Genomic DNA, 17,495 nt, shown 5'->3' on the forward strand with positions numbered 1-17,495 from the left:
TTTGGACTATGAGGGGAAGAGAGGGCTTACTGTTTTGTACTTCGTTGAGTATTGTAATTCCAGTTCCATGACAACTCTTCCCTTTGTTTTCAGTTTTGACATTGAAATGTCTTAAAAGAATGCTGTTTATGAGCCAGGGGCAGTCCTTATGGGATAAGTCCCTCAGCAGCATCTTTTAGGCCCCTTGTGCAGCTGGAGAACAAAAATGCTTTCACTGATACTAGTGGAAGTTTCTAAACTGACCATTTGCAAGAAATCTAGTTTCTGCTGTCCTAAAAAAAAAAAAAAAAAAAGGTGTAGCCTTTGACTGGCAGGACAGCTAGAAGCTGGGCTATCCCAGCTTTTAGGGCTGCCCCTACACAGGTTTAAACCAGAGTGCTTTAACGATCTGCACATGAAGGATGTGGGACTGTGAAACGTGACTGGATTTGCCCTTAGGTTTGATTTCATCTGCCAATTAGGTTTTGTTCCAACATAATGAAGTGGGTTGTTGGCAGTGTGTAATCTTGTATTGATCCCTGGAGCTTGACAAAACAGAAATACATGGAAATGAATGTAATCCACTACAGAGTCTCTTTGGGTTTTCAGATGACATTTATTTCTGTAACTGCTTTTTTTTTTTTTTTCCCATACACCTGCTTTTGGTTATGCCTGATTATATGAAGCCTCTTCTCATATTTGTCAGCTTGGACTGCACTTACTCCTCTTCATGAACCTGAAATGCAATTGAGAGAGATAGTACACAACTGCTAAAATTAAACTGTTACATTTAAACTGCTAGAAATTAAAATTACATTGTTGAATTTGAACTCTTTAACAGGTTAATTAAAATAAAACTTTTAAAAACTGTTCGAGTTTTACAGGGGGGTTTAGAGTTCAAGTTTACATGTAAATGACAGAAGTTTCTGTTAACTAACGCTTCTGCTTCCTAGCATTGCCAGCTTGTGTCTGAAATACACTAACACTAAATGGATGTACCATATTGAATTTAGCCATCACTTAGAGTCTTACTTGAGCTAAGAAGACAGGCCTCTTGTCCTTATGCTAAGATGTGTATCATCCCTTTGACAGCAGAGGATTTCTATAGAGCCCTGTTGCAATACATGTTGTTGTTTGCTCTGAATCACACATACTTTCAAAAGTTTCCAGGAACATGAAAAGCCGTAGTAGAGAAGGTATTTTTAGGGCTACACTATTGAAAAAAAAAAAAAAAAAAAGTCTTTCCAATGTCTTTCTCTTCCTAAAGGAGTTGTTCGCTGATTTTTGGGACAGCATTCATTATCTGAACAAGTGCCCACTTCTCTGTGACTTCTGCAGTTATGAGGCAGAAGAAGGTGCTAAGAAAATACAGGGAATGAACTACAGTCTACAAAGTACAATAAATGACTCTCATGAAATGAAATTTTCCTCTGAATTTGTGGAAATGTGTGGAAATTTTCCTCTTAATTTGTGGAAATTTTTCCTCTTAAAGCCTACAAAACTTCATGCGAGTTTCAGTTGCAGTACTGCTTCCATCACGTACAAATGCATGAGTCCAGATGTTCATCTAGTTTTAATGTAGATGGTGGAGCTACAGGAATTAATTTCAACTAGAGGTGATTTTATTAGTCCAATATAAAAGCAGAATTGTCCAATATAAAAAGCAGAATTCCTCCCACAGAATTGTGGATAAAGTAGAGAGAAGGGATCGAGTGGTATGGAAATAGCTAAATGGTTACAGAAAGGTTTCTGTTATGTTACTTGACTTTGGAGCTGTACCCCCACTAAACTTACCTGATATTAAGAATGGGAGTTTACATTACATTTGTAAATGAAATAGATAAAGCAATGACCCAGCTCCTCTTTCTGTCCTTCCTACACCAGTCTACCTTGCTGAGGGTGCCATCAGGCAAGCATAGACAAGCAAGGGTTTGCTTTCAGTTCCAGACCACGTTCCTAGGCTCCTTTTAGTTTCATCTGTATTACTCTACTACCATTCTGATCAAGTGCAAACCACCACAAATATACTCCTAGTTACTAATTACTTCCCAGCATCCAAGTGACTAATGACTACTATTTTCATCAAGCTCTTCAATACAATTTTTGAAAGAGCACTCTTAAAGTATCTGGCAATCTGCTAGTGCAGTAATCCCCCGGCTTTATTACATAGGTAGAAATCTACATCAGACAGAGAGAGAGAGATGGAGCTTTTAAATATCCCTTGTAAAAAGACAGTTTGGCAACTTCTGGATGCTGAGCGGAGAGGTTAAGTGACACCGTTGAGAGAACAGAGATTTCATTTTGTATAAGCAACACATTGCTGTCCTAAAGCTTTACTGTAACGTTAAAACAAAGGGTTGACTGAAACTAAAAAAATTAGTAAACCACTATTTACTCTAGTCCATATTACTTGAGGAGATGCAACAGATCTTCCTGTATACACAGCATGTGCCACCGTGGATTAACCTGTCACATTTGCTCCATAGGGTAGAACCGTACCTTTTTCATGCCAATATCTCTCGACTTGCTCCTCAGCTTATTAACTTGAGATTCAGCTATTTCAGCCCTTTCTTCAGCATCATCCAGATCATGTTGCTGTTTTCTGTACTTGGAAAGGTACAGATTGGCTTGTGCTTCCTGGTGAGAGAAAATAGTACAGCCGATTTCCTCCAGTCCACGTGAAGCAAAGCAGGACAGAAGTGCTCAACATGAATAACCAACACTTCTATGGGAACCACCAGACTCCTGGAGGGATGAGGGTTTTTGTTTGTTGAAGGGTTTGTTGTTTGCAGTGGCACTCTTCATTTCAAGTGAACAGGGAGGATTTCAACGTGTCTCCTGAGGGACTAGCCAGAAGAAAAGCTCTTTCCTGTTCCTCCCCTTCCCTCCACCGCCTGCAAATTACACTCCAATCTTAAGATAAAATGGAATATCGTAATGTAATCAACACAAATGCTATATACTATGTATATAAATACATTTATAAACATAGAGTTTGTATAAATACAAATAGTAATACACACAAATTCGGTACTTGTACTAAAAACATTTGCCAATTAAAGATTGTGGCTGTAGGGTAACAAATTTCTCAGAGAAAAAAAGGCCTAAATAGTCACTTACAGCTTCCTCTGCTTGGTGCTTGTAGCTCTTCACTTTTAGTTGTAGCTTATCAATCAGATCCTGCATCCGGGCCAGATTCTTCTTATCTTCTTCTGACTGTACCAAAACACAGTCAGTTAGGCTAATAGTGTACAAAGCCCAAAAGCATCTGTCCACTAGTTATGGGCGACATATGTGTCATTTTACAAATGTGTAGTTTAAAATATAAACAATCCATATTGTGATCAACCTCTGTGTAGATGAGAAAAAAAAAATCTGTAAGCTGAAGATTTGTGAGGGCCTGCTTGCTGAGGACTAAGAATAGCCTCCCAATCTATATGTATGTAAATACTGATATATCTACACACATGTATGCACACACACATGTACACCCAGAGTTCCTTGCTTGGCAGGTGAGGACCTCTCTTGTCATTATAGAGAGTGTCATTACTGAGTGAAACAGACCAGTGGGCAGGCCTAAAATACGTGTAATTTGCATATTTTAAATTTTGTGTTGGGGGCAGGCATTTCTGGCAAAATGATCCGGGTTTAAGCTGTCACAGTCCATAATCAGAAGGACCTGCTAATTCTGTCTGCCTGTGCCGCAGCACTGTCTTCTAAGAAAACAACCTCTGACACAAGTCAGAGTAAGACAACATGTGGGATGCTAAGTAATATCCTAAAGCAGATGGTTGGGATTATCTGCTCAGGATTCATGTTGAAAGCAAGGGAAACAGTGCTCTGCGCTGAAGACCTTTTCAAAAGGCAAGCAGCAACAGCAGCTGTTAGGAAGCCTGCAGGAGGCTGAGACTACTACAGCAGTAGTAGTACTACACCCAGCAGTAGGTGACAGAGCCCTGGGACTGGGCAGCCCTATGCCGAGTGATGCACCAGAGTTAACTGACTCCTTATGGCTCCTTTAAGCAACACCAGCACAGCTGAGAGACATCTGAGCTCTTTTTTCTCTTGCAGTATGAATAGTCCTATAAGCCTGCTCCATTTAGTACTGTGCTGAAACTGTCCAAATCCCAGCAATAGTAAGCTAACGCTGGTTACAATTCGTCAGGCAAGATGATGGTAGCACTAGGAAGATGTTCCTCCCATCCCTAAAGCTTCCTGCAATGAGAAAGCTCTGGGTAATGTCCTCCTTCATCCTTCACTGAAACACTGAAACAAATTCAGTCCCGGACAGGGAGAAAACATTTCTTTCCAGGGATCTAGGGGTTCCTACAGTCCTCGGCGTACCTGATAAGTCAGCTCTTTAATGCGCCTCTCAAACTTGCGGGCTCCTTTTTGGGCATCTGAATTGCGACGGAGTTCAGTCTCAAGTTCATTCTCCAGTTCACGAACCTGCAAAAAAGGAAAAAACCTTGCAATTATGCTACAAATATAAAGCAGTGGGTAACTTAGTTCACAGTTCAAGACATATTCACTTTCCTCAGCATCTTAATAGTGCTCAATTTGAGGAACAGATCCAAATGTAGCCTTTTCATTCTATTTTTTCATAAATGTATTTAAGCTGTGCCAGCAGCCAAAGGCCCCACTCAGAACTAGATGCTCTATATACATGTGCAAAGATCAAAAAAAGTTTATCTGAGCCAAGCAGATGCTTTTCCTAGTTGTAGATATTTATATTTTTTTAAAATTAAGGGCTTAGTCACCTACTGTGCTACAACAGCTCACAGCTCACTACAACTGGATCTTGAAGGGGAAGGATGTGTCCAAGAGCTGCTCACCTGCATCCTTTGAACTTACCAGGCACCCCAAGGGCACCCACCCACTCCCAAGTCTGTATTTGATCACAAACTTACCCTGGATTCCAGTTTCTGGATCTGTTTCTTGCCACCTTTCAGGGCTATTTGTTCTGCCTCATCCAATCGTTTCTGGAGATCTTTAATGGTTTGTTCCATGTTCTTCTTCATTCTCTCTAAGTGAGCACTAGTATCTTGCTCTTTTTTAAGCTCCTCAGCCATCATTGCTGCCTGAAAAAACAACCAACTTTATGATAGAAATCCATGTTGAATAATCCACTACTTGGCTCATTGGCTATACACCTAATGCTACCAAGAATAGATTGTGTATGTTTATCTCTCCTGGACAGAGACAAGGCATTTTTTTTTTTTTCTCCCCATATTCTAACATTATAAGTCTTTGCTTGTTTGTTTTCGTATCCATGCTACACAATGTCCTCATTTATAATAGCTACAAGTAAACTTATGCCGCTCATTGCAGGCATTTCACCCAGAACTTATTTTAAGTCTAATATTGGAATTTGATCTTGAATATTGCTTTGAAAGGTAGTGAATTTTTAAAAAAATGGCAGACGAGTTTCCTGGCACAGCCATAGACAAGAGCTGCCTGAGCAGCTGTAACAGCACAGCAATTTCTGCAGTCTGAGCTGTGATAGGAAGCTCAGCTTCAGCATCTTACATATTCCCTGACCGTTCTCTAAGACTGGTAACGAGGGTGCCAATTAGCTCATGTCTGATCTGACACGTGTCCCTGCCTCCTAGAGCCATTTGCAGATTCTTGTATCCATCACTGAACATCCATCGGAAGACAGCAAGCACTGCAGTCCAGGCTGGAGCTGAATCAAGGACAGTCGGTGTCTTCTCTCTGGCAGGCAGTAACAGAACTGCCAGCTGAGAAGCAGTGAAGACCACGGTACAAGAATAGCTTCATCCAGGCGCTCCAGACACAACTCACAGAAACATCCAGTTCTAGATTTTACTCTGCCTGCTGGTATGATGTGATATGTCAGCCAAACTCTATGTTTCTCCAGGTCTGTGGGGAAAGAAACTATACTAGTCCAAAATGTCATCTTCCTGACAGGAAGAATGCGCTCACTGTCTCTTCTTGGGAACTTCATCCTCACGTTTTTCTAACAGATGCCTCATTTTGGATTTGGGAATTGTACTCCTCACAGCAGATTCTATGCACACCTGGCGACCTGTTAGTGCTAGTTCCGTCTGAAGTAGTTTAGCCTATCCAGGTATCTAATCCACCCAATTCAAAGGTGACATGACCTGAGACTTTGGGGATCAGTGGAAGCTGCATTCTCAGGGAAAGGAAGAATAAAAAAAGATCAAGCAGAAGTATTTCCTTTCTCTTAACCTCTAGTCTGTTTCCTTTTGTAGTTTCATCAGCTGCCTCCAGATATCCAGATAACTGTGGAGCACTTCAGATATATCAGGTTTGTAACAGGTGCTTGGGAAATGCTGGCTTGTCCTAAGACAGTGTGGTACTGAAACAAACTGAGCAAGCAATGAGGCTACTTACATCTGTGATTGCTTTCTTAGCTTTTTCCTCTGCATTTCGGCACTCCTGGATTGATTCCTCCACTTCATTCTGCATCTGGGAAATGTCACCTTCCAGCTTCTTCTTCTGATTGATTAGGCTGGTGTTCTTTATAATGTTTTCCAGAAAACAAACAGTGGAAAAGCAGGAAAAATGATTAATTGAGACATAACTTCTCTAAATACCATAGCACATGAAGGCTTAATGTTTTTTGCAGCCCCTGGATTACACGGAGCAATATTAAGGAGGGAGGTCCACGAATGGTGTATGGGTTGGCCTTGACTATGTAGCTTAGCTTCAGATTGAGGAAATATTACAAATACTTTCAATAACGTAAATATTCAGATTTCAGTTCAGGTAAAATAATAAGCAAGAGGCTGAAACAGAAGAATGAATAAAGCAGTTCATCTCGGAAAAGTAATGATCCATTATCAGTTAGTCAATAAGGTGATTAAAACAAAAGTCCCACGTCAGACTGTTGAAGTATCACACGTGCTGAATATTACAAAATATTGCCAGCCTGCAGCTCATTTTCATCTCCTTCTGAATGTTGGTTGTTTGGTGAAGAGAAGATTGGGTTTTGCAGCAAAAGTGCTGGTGACTCAGGATATATGCCTCAACAACCCTGTAAAAACTGTGGTGCCCATTGTGACCAAGTCCAAAGGGCTCTCTTAACAAAGACCTGATGTGGCAGAGCATGCTTTGCTGCCGTGCACAATGCACCTAGTGCTCATGAGGCATTGAAGTTTGCTTTGCTAAATAATAACAGCATCTTGTTCAGACACTGCTGCTTTTCCAAAGAAATGCCTCCCTCCTATAAATGACATATATAGCATGGGTTTCTAGTGCCTCATTGCCATCTACCTGTCTGCTGTGTTTCACACCCTCAGCTAACTCCTGATCTGCAATAACCTATAGTATTAATCTCCCTCATTTCCCTTGGCAATATTACAGCAAGGATTTCCCTTAAATCTCTCATGAGCTCAAGCAAGTACAGCTTTGAACCTAGCAAGAAGCATTTCAGGCTTAGCTGTCACATACCAAGGTATTTACCAAATCATTTACTTGGTTGCTTTACATCTCGGCCTCTTTATGAAGGCATTATGGAATTAAATTAATCAAACTGATGGTAGGTAGCTATGTTCAAGCCAATCATTCTAGGCACCCTGTATATAGTAAATGACACTGGCAAGATCCAATTTATCACATCTTGAAGTAGATGTTGAAACGTACATTTCTTATGCTCAATTATGACAGGAGTATTTCAAGAACAGAAATCTGCGTTACAGACATCTACAATTAGAAGAGATTGAGCCCACTGTAATTAACAGGCTGCTCCCCATGTGAAAGGCCATTTATGTCTGTCTATGTAAGAGATAGCAAAACAGAGACATATGCGCTACAATTTGGGGTAGGGCTTAGTTCTTTTGCTTATGTATAATGATAAAGATGACAACTCTTATTCTTTTTTATTTTTTTTTTTTTGACAGGGGAATTAATTCTGACATTATTTATTAACAGTTAAGAATCAATTTGGGATAAAACACTCCTGAAGCAAAAGAAGACAAAGATTGTGTCACAAATGTCCATGGCCACTGAGTGTGTTAAGCACCTGTGCTTCAGCTGCCCACGTTTGTGCCACACAGCTTAGCTGGTGGAGTACGTTGTGATACCACTCAGTGGTCAGTAGTTGTTAGCACTGAAAGTGGCTTGAAGTACATTGGGTGGGCTTGTGCTGAGGGAAAGTCACGCAGATTGCTCTGCCAGGGTTGCCAGATCTCCCTGCGCTGGAGAGGGCATCGAGCTTTCCAAGAAGGCAGTGGCAAACAGCTACAGCCAGGCACTTGCCACCAGCCCAACAAGGTTGTGTGACCTTGACCAAGAATGTCCATGCAGCGTCACCAAGGGAATACAATTGGTTGTGAAAAATATTCACTTAAAATTCTGAAATTGAACAGCAATAGCAATTGGATATTGTTTGTGTATTACTGACTTGCACTGGGGCTGGGACAGCATTCCCGGATGCCATGAGTGGTGGTGAGGCCATTTTGAGAAGTTCTGTCCTTCCTCTCGGTCGCACAGTTGTGTACTTTTGTCTGTACAACAGCTTGGCCTCTTCCTGCATCATTGTGGGGGTGCTACAGCTGGGTCCTGAGCCCAATTAAACCCACTACACCTGCAGCGGGGCAGGATGGCTAGGGGATAGGGCAAGAGGTAGCATCATCATCCTCTTTGAAACTCATCAGTTACAATTAGAAGCCAGCACATGTCAAAGAAGTGGGAACAGGAGGGGGTAGCTCACATTCCTGTAAGTTCGCTTTACTCCCAACATTTTTCCTGTATCAGTTTCACATTTCAAGGGATGCATAATGATCAAACTTCACGCTCTGTCAATAAAATAACAAACTCAGACAAGATAAATGGAAACCTTAGTGAACCCAGGGGTTATATGAGGGAGAAGAATACTTTTTTTTCTTGGTGCGTGTGTTTCTTTTCCTCTTCTCTACCTTTTGCCAGAGTTTTCAGTACCATTTGATCCTTTCTTTATACCTCTCTTGAAGTGCTGTCTTAAGTACCTAGGTTCATTCTTGAATACACAGATCCCTGATCAGCCAAGCCAGCCTCCTGCCCCACCTGCTTGACCTCCGATATTTTACAATTGCCTTCCCTGTGCTACTAGGAGGCAATGCATAAAGATTGACCAGCACTGATGGACACCAATGCCGTCAGAAATCTGTCAAAAGGCCTGGGATAAGTCCCTCTGCAGCATCTCTTAGGCCTCTTGTGCAGCTGGAGAACAAAAATCCTTTGGCTAATAATAGTGAAAGTTTCTAAACTGACTGTATGAAATTTAATTTCTCCTGTCCTGAACAAAATGGTGCAGCCTTTGACTGGTAGGACAGCTAGAAGCTTGGCAATTCCAGCTTCAATATGCCTCGTTAAAAATAACATAATTTTTTTTTGCACCAACTGACCACATGAAAACTTGAATGGCACTTCTGTGAGGACGGGAAAACAATTTTACTGAGGTGTCATTGCTTGATGTCCTGTTGAGTTGTGCCCTGTCTGCGTGCTATCCTCATCTGCGCCATTGTACCAGAATAACCCTGCCACCTGGGCCTTCTTTAACATCTCCAATACTCTTCCTGGTAACAGCAATACATCCAGCTCCTCTGGCTTCCTAACTCCCCACATCTCTTCCCCTATCTGCCTTCCTCAGCTAGTGGCTGGGCAAGAGGCTGGTGTACAGCTCAGATCAGGAGCATTCTTCTGAAGCGATTCTTCCACACACCCTCACCCACTGTCTTTTGGGTCACTTCAGGGAGCGAGGTAGACTAACTGGAACTGTTTTGGATCAAACTGAATGGAAAAATGTGGTCTGCTGGCATACCTAATAATGAGCCCTGAGAAGCATTTAGCCCATAAAAGGGGACCATAGTTAGTCCCTCAAAATACACATTGTGTGTACGTGGGATACTCAGAGCCAAGTGCTCCCCTTTGCAGACACAGCACTCGCTCAGGTGGACAAGGTCTGTTTTCCTTGCTCCACATACACAGGTGGTCAGACAGCTGGCTAAAAGCAGCTTGAAACTACCGAGCTCATCGGGCCTCTCCTTCAACAAGATCATTCTTTGGTCTCCACTCACCACGCTGCTGGCGGTGGGGAGGGGGCAGTCTCCGTTCATGATGATGGTGGCACATTAACCCTTTAACTCTTCCTAAACCCTTCCGAGCTGGGCCTGGCTAGGCAGCAGTGCAGGGGGAGGGCCAGTGCTGCACTCCCTTGTCAGCAAGCAGGGCTGCTTTCTTCTGCCTACTGCCTGAGTGGGCTGTAGGTTTTTTAATTGCATAAGGTTGTTCATTCCCTCAGGTCAAATATTTACCCGCTGCTTACCTGATTACGTGAGAGCAATATGAGTGGGGGCAGGCCAGGAGGAGGGAACAGCTTCTTGTACTTTCATTTGCGGAGCAAGAGTCAACCTGCAGCAGCGTTGCAAAAAACGCAGATTACTTGAGCTGTTGGCTGCGTATAGGTGTGGCTACGGAAGGAACAGGGAAAAGATTTTCAGTTTTAGAGAAGAGAACTGTATAATTCATTTTATTTACACATATGTAAAAACCCTGCCTCCAAGAAACACCAGCCTTTATTGGAACAATTAGCTGGATGCTGAAGTTGTTGGGTACTCGTGAACTCAGAAGAGGTAACAAAAAATAAATTCTTATAATACTTCTCTGTCGCTCGTAGTGTTATGCGCAGAGGTGGGGGGAAGGGGCACGGGTTATATCCAAGAGGTAAAACTTGCGGGTCAGGTCTGCATCCTAAGGGAAACTTTGTATGGTTGTAGTGCGGGAGCCTTCTGCCTTCAGGAGTACTTCTTGCCAACCAAGGCATGGGGTTAGGGCACTAGGCGTAGGGGGTGCGTTGGGGGACTGCAGAGAACTGCGACTACTTTCTACTACAGAAAATGTCTCCTGAAGATTCAGAGGGAAAATTCCAGAAAGTTAGTATCAGTATGGCTGGCACGGAGTTTTATCAATATGTGGAAGAGTTAAGATTTTTACACATGGAGTTGTCGTGTTTGCTCACTGGCAAAACTTGACATGCTCAGGCATTTCCAGTTCTCCTAAATGCATACATTCTTGAAATGTGCTGTTATTAAGCTACCTTGAAAAGGAATTAATTACAATCCTCTTAGTAAGAAATAAATAATTTTGATTTAACAAGGCGAGGAGACTATTACAGTATCTGTATGGCTGCTCCCAAAGCAGTAAGAGGCAAGCTTGTTAAGTGGTAATTAATCCCATGTGCCTTGATGAGCACACAGGTAAAATGCAAAGTTCATATGTGGTGCAAGACTATGCATGTGGTTTGGTGACAGCCGTGGACCCCAAAGTGAGGGGCAAATCTTTTAGCTGCGTTTAAAAAGGCTGTCTCCCCTCCTTTTTCGTTGTCAGTTTGAGATGAAGAAACCAACAAAGACATGAAGGGGCAGAAGATACCATCTCTTCTCTGTTTGCTTTCCATATGTGCTACAACTTGGGGTAGGATTTAATTCTTCTGTTTATGAAAAAATGATAAAGGTGACAACTCTTATTATTTTTTTGATGGGGGAATTAATTCTGACATTATTTATTAATGGTTAAGGATCAACTCGGCGGTGAGGCCATTCTGAGAAGCTCTGTCCTTCCTGTCAGTCGCACAATTGCGTGCTTTTGTCTGTACAACTGCTTGGCACTGCGTAAGGGTCACTGATCACCCAGATCATTGCCAGCCAGCTCTATGAACATATGAGTGAGGAACAAGCTGCAGCTTGAGGCTGGGGACTCTCTCACCCGGATTTGGGATCGGAGGTGGTGCTTTTGGAAAAGCACAGGAAACTCAGGTGGCTAAGGCAGAGGCATGCTGATGTAAATGTACAGATGGTTAGTCAGGTTGCCCACTTAACCTGAGTTCAAAGCTCAGAGCCCTACATTATGATACTGATCAAACTTAACGGAGAAAAGCTGCCACCCTTGCTGTCCCAGGGATCTGTGCTACAGAAAATCTTGGAAAGAGTGTGCTGTTGAAACACATGGTGGGAGTGTTCTACCTGTTGGAGCCAAAGAACTTTTTGGGTCAGGGATAAGGAGGGGCAGAAAAATGCTTATAAGCTAGATTTAATGTAATCCACTCATTTGTACTTACACATTTCTACAGAAAAGGAAACAGTAACAGGGCTGTTTGCAAAGGATGTCATCCTTCCTTGTCCTTTTCCACCTGGTGATGATGAAGTAATTTACTGGAAGAAAGAAGAAAATGATGTACATAGCTACTACTACAGGAGGGATTATCTGGAAAGACAACACTCAAATTACAGAAACAGAACTCACCTTTTTCATGAGCAAATTCCTCATGGAAATGCCTCCTTGAAACTTAGTAACCTGACCTTGACTGATGAGGGCCTTTACCTCTGCTATGTGGGAACACAACAAACTAAAACAGAAGTGGAAGTTGAGCTGCATGTGCAAGGTCAGTAAGATAACAAAAGTGCTTGGATGATGCTAGTAGAAACCGGGTAACACCCACAGATTGTCTGACATGATTTCTGACATAGTATTGAAATCCTCCAGGGGAACAGAGCACTTCTTGGGCCTGTTGGTGTTCTCTTTGTCTCTGGAGAAATGTAACAAGTTAAAAAATTACAGTGCAGTATTGCTTCTGATAACCTACTGCACAGTGACTTCCAAAGGGCAGTTGGTGTACCTGAGTCATAAAACATAATACGGCTTTTTAGAACAGTATAGACCACAGCATTAACAATAAGTAATGCCATTCTTTCTCCTGAAGCCACATTAAATTTTGTTTTCTGTTGTGCTTATTCTCCCCAGTGTCACTTCAAATGACCAATCACTTCAACTTGGAAAGGATTTTGAAAATAATAGGACTGCTGTGTTTTTTTGTTTGTTTGTTTTAATCTAGTTTCCTCTTATTATGCACTGGAGTACCAAAAGAAAGACACAGAAAGGATGCTGACATGCTCTGCCTTTCTTACGTATCCAGCACCAAATATAACTTGGGTAATGGGCAATAAAACCATCCAAGAAACACATCGTGAGGAAACTAGGGATGGCATTCTCTATTCTCTTCGAAGTCACCAGAGCATTGTAACCACATCTGATCCTTACTCCTGTCATATTCCTCTCCCTCAAGGGAAGTGGACTGCTGAATGGAGGATGAAAGGTAGGAATAAAGGGAGGCCTTTTCCTGCAACATTATGGAGTGCAATGGCTGGGTTCTGAGCCCAATAAATCCACTACACTGCAGTGGGGCAGCATGGGTATGGCATAATTCAAGAGGTTGCATCCTCATCCTCTTAGAAACTCCTCAGTTACAATTACAAGCCAGCACAAGTCCAAGAAGTAGGGAAAGGAGGGGGTAGCTCACATTTCTGTAAGTTTGCTTTACTCTCAGTTTTTTTTCTGTATCAGTTTCACGTTTCAAGGGACGCATAGTGATCTAACTTCACACTGTCAAAAAAATAATGAACTCAGACAAAATATGTGGAAAGGGTTATATGAGATTGAGTGATGTTTTTTGTTCTTGATGTGTATGTTTCTTTGTCTATTCTCCACCTTGTGCCAGAGCTTTTTCAGTACCATTCAATCCTTTATTCTCACTTCTCCTGAAGTGCAGTCTTAAGTACCCAGGTGCAGCATGTGGGGTGCATAGCAGTGAAGAACAGCAGCACTGCTTATGTTTGGGCAAACTGCAGCTGATCTTGTTATTTAATGGAAAACAGAGATATGAAAATTACAGTCTCCATTTTGTCTCAAGCAATTCTCAAGCATTCTCTGGATATTCAGATACTGGTACTTTTCAGCCTCTCAAGTATCTTAGGAAGTATTTTTAATTGGATCAAGAGGAATGCAAGAGCAGTTCCCTTATTGGATATGCACGGCTGCCTCCATTGCTCAGATTTCTCCCTGAAGTGTACCCAGTACACACTCAGCTCCTAAGCCACTGCATATGCTTCAGAACAAGGGTGGTGTTTTTAATTTACGTACCTTCCGACTCTGGAAGGTTTCAACTAGGGTATCAGAGCAGGTAACAAGTGCACCAGAAACGTCTGTTTTGTTCATCTGCCTTTCCAAGTCACAAGTGGAAAAGGTCCATTTCATTACAGCATTGTTTAAATTGCCCTGCATCTGTCTGCTGTCTCGCTGAAACATTTTTGAGAATATATTGCTTTCCTGTTCCTTATATAATAGCAGCACTGGGTACCGTTTCTTTCTTTCCTAATGTTTTTCAGCACCACACCTCTGCTTATTTGGATCCATGCACAGAAACCAAGTGTGGTTATACTATGTCAAAATAATGTATTATACTTCCTTTCTAGCAGACTGCCAGCCACCATGCCTCCTGTTTTTTCCCTTGCTTGTAGCAGATCTCTGCAGTTAAATAGATAGTCATGCTATGATGTTAATTTGTCCCATACTAGTATTTTATTGGATCATTGACTGTTAGTTCCACTTACCTGCCCATCACGAGGTCAAATCAGTTCTGTTAGTCAGTCCCTCATAGTCCCCCAGTTTAGGTGAGAAATAGCAAAATGAAAACAAATTCAATTTTAACAAGTATATGTTGTTACAAATTAGATTTGTTTTAAAACGTATATATGATCAGTTTGTATTTAAAAATCTTTAAATTCTTCTAGAAGAATACTGTGATGTTTGAATAGGATATCAAAACAATGGAGTATGTTTTGAAATGTTTGTGTTGTACCAATTGGTGAAAAAACTAACCATCCTTGATAATATTTTCTAAAACAGTTACAGAGTGTTTTGTAATTGTCTGTTTCAGACCAACTGTCAAAAGCAAAAGGAAGTAGAGTTGCCTTTCCTTGTGAATTCAGCAGTGACACTTTACACAGAGAGGGCATCAGTGTTGTCTGGATACTAAACAGAAATTCAGAGATCTCAGTCCTGGCCACCTTCAATGGTACCTCTCACTCTTACCAGCCTCGAGTCCAGATTAACCAAAGGGACTTTTCACTGCTATTGAGTGATCTTACCACAAGTGACAGTGGAGAATATCTCTGTAACATGTCAACACCTCACTACACAAAACTCACAGTGAGAACTTTGGAAGTTGGTAAGTTGCTGCTCCTTCCCTATCAGAGGGTGGGGACAAATGAGGGGAATACAGGGCCAGAGTCAACCAGAAATCTGTGAAATACTGAAAAACATTAAGACATACGTATTTAAGGACTTCTTTCTTTCTTCAAAGCACAGAGGGCTGTGCAGCTGCGAGCACAAAGAAACTTATGGACTCATATCCTAAATGCTGTGTTGGTAGCAAATACTCTCTTTAAAGGGAGATGAAGGCATGCCCGTAGAAGTGGTACAATTTTTATTCTGTGGAAGAAACCTTGTTGAGAAAAGCATGTAGTTGTTATTTTCAAAGCTTTAATTCTACACAGCAGGCCTTTTTTACACTTGGAAATATGTATGTTTGTATGTATGCCTTCCTTTTTATGAACTGTAGTAAACATCCAGCTGTGAAGTCTTAGTTACAGTTATTTCATTATCTCTGGTTTCAAGCAGACTTAGGATTAACTTCTCTATCTATTGAAAACTTTTACTTGAGGTTAAAAAAAAACTGACTCCAGCTTTTTAAAATCATAGTGTAAACAAATTACAGAGTTTTTCAAAAATAGCGTGCTGTTTGGGGTGGTGCCTCTTGAACTCTCCGTTCAAAGGGAATGGAAAAAAAACAAAACCATATTCAAGCAGTAGCAAGTAGGCATCCATTAAATGCAATCAACTCAAAGACAGAGAACTAATATACGGCACCTCCATTATTTTTTTAAAAAAGAAGTAAACTTGAGACAGTCTGCAGAATGCGAAACACAGAGGCAACATAGCAAAAATGGGAATAGAGTAAGTTATAACACCTGGATATTTGTCTTCCCTTCCTTCCCCACCACAGCTTGGTTTCTGTCTGAAACTATAGGGTGTTCTAGATGGCAGCGACTATACACATGGTATATATATGAAGGAGGGGAGTTAGTGTAAAGAAAAGTGTTGAGTCAGACAAACATACCTCCTTGAAGCTCACATTCCAGCATGATCGTCCTTATCCTGTAAACCTAAGTTTACGGCCGAGTGTAGAAATTTCCAAAAAATGTTTTTGAACAAGATGCGGCAGTGGAAAGGAAACCTGAAATAGAAGAACTGTAGATGAACAAATGAGTCCTTCAAATGTGAGTGTTCTCATATTGATGAGAGGAGCTGAAACAATGCTGCCTAGAACCAGAGCCAACCTCGGCTAGATGGGCTTTTGTGTCCTGTGGAATCTGTTGGTACCACCCACTTCTGCAAATCGGAGTACTGTTAATGGCATTAAGCACTGTACCTGGAAGCAGCATTTACCCACCTGAGAACTTAGTTGTTTATCAACAGGACTTGTATAGAAGTTCTCAAATCATATTTAATGAGAACACAATTTTCTATCAGCACAGTTAAGTAAAGCAATTGGCTTTTACCCATTCACTCTTAATTCATTAAAGTATCCTTTTGAAATCTTCACTTATAGGATGGGTCATGTAACTTGACCGTTGTATCAGTACCATTAACAATAAATGGAAATGTTCTGCCTTAATCATAGGTATGAGATTATAAGTAAGAGCAAAATCATAATTTTGATGTAAGTATCAAATAACAATGAATGACAACGAATAATTGAATATAAAATATCACAGATTAATATTCACTATTATTCAATAAGTTTTTGAGTTCCTGTCTAACATTTTGGAATTTGTATTTCTATAGAACATTCAGATGATAACACTTGGAAAACTGTGACATTACTTGTACCGGTGGTGATAGTACTGGCAGCGATAGGACTGGCAGCGATAGGGGTCTGTCTCTGTAAGGTACGTACAAACATTATGGTATTTACTTTTGAGCATACTCTTAAGCTGAATTTCAGACCTTGAATGTTTGACCAAAACAGATTTGATTTTCATGGGATAAAGGATGCAAACAACACTGAAAAACTTAGAATAACGAATCTCAGCTTAAGTAAACTGCCCTATTTTTTCTATATTCTGTGTCCAAAAAGCCCTCCTTAGCACATCTAGGCAATAGTATTTTAGTTGTAACAATGCTAACATGCCCTTTCCTTGACCAGATTGCTCTCCTGCACTCTATAGAAAGATGAAAAAAATTGATTACCTGTCACAAATACTTGCTGATAGCTTGCTTTGAAAATAATCAGTTTTGTAATTTTCTCTCACATTTATTTAAGACAAATAAAACCAGCAAAGATCCCCAAACTATGGGCTGTACTAGCATTCATTTGGGCCCAAATTATCACTTCAGCTCTGTCCAAATTCAAAATTCAACGCAGCTTGTTTGTGTAAAGACATGAAAATTCCTTTGTTTGGGAGAGTGCTGTGAGCATATAGCCTCTAATCTCATCTCTCTGTACAACTGTCCTATTTACTAGTGCTACCAAGTCAGAAGGACATATGGTTGTCTCCCTGATAGAATAATAGAACCAATACCTTTGAGATGAAGCTGTTTCATTTAAAGAACTTAAGCAAGATGAATAGATATTGGGACCTGTTGAAACCTTT

The 17,495-nt window shown here is 41.0% G+C and overlaps 1 protein-coding gene across 1 annotated transcript; it reads right to left on the minus strand.

The window, feature by feature from the left end:
• Positions 1-577: 577 nt before the first annotated feature.
• On the minus strand, positions 578-10,473 carry LOC113842387 (myosin-13). The gene is made up of 8 exons (XM_072032595.1): positions 10,420-10,473; positions 10,271-10,330; positions 6,358-6,483; positions 4,890-5,060; positions 4,324-4,428; positions 3,100-3,195; positions 2,479-2,616; positions 578-715 (listed from the first exon to the last, which is right to left on the minus strand). Exons 1-8 carry the CDS (start codon positions 10,471-10,473, stop codon positions 698-700), a joined length of 768 nt encoding a protein of 255 aa, XP_071888696.1. The 3' UTR covers positions 578-697.
• Positions 10,474-17,495: the final 7,022 nt, after the last annotated feature.

Source organism: Anas platyrhynchos, chromosome 1 (genome assembly GCF_047663525.1).
Source record: "Anas platyrhynchos isolate ZD024472 breed Pekin duck chromosome 1, IASCAAS_PekinDuck_T2T, whole genome shotgun sequence".
Classification (NCBI taxonomy): domain Eukaryota; kingdom Metazoa; phylum Chordata; class Aves; order Anseriformes; family Anatidae; genus Anas; species Anas platyrhynchos.

Excerpts from the sequence above, each read along its gene's own strand:
- LOC113842387 (XM_072032595.1), bottom strand. The coding sequence starts at position 10,473 with ATGAATTATACAGTTCTCTTCTCTAAAACTGAAAATCTTTTCCCTGTT. Across the intron at positions 10,331-10,419 it reads ATCTTTTCCCTGTTCCTTCC|TACAAGAAGCTGTTCCCTCC; the intron begins GTAGCCACACCT and ends CGCAAATGAAAG. Across the intron at positions 5,061-6,357 it reads CTAAGAAAGCAATCACAGAT|GCAGCAATGATGGCTGAGGA; the intron begins GTAAGTAGCCTC and ends TTGTTTTTTCAG.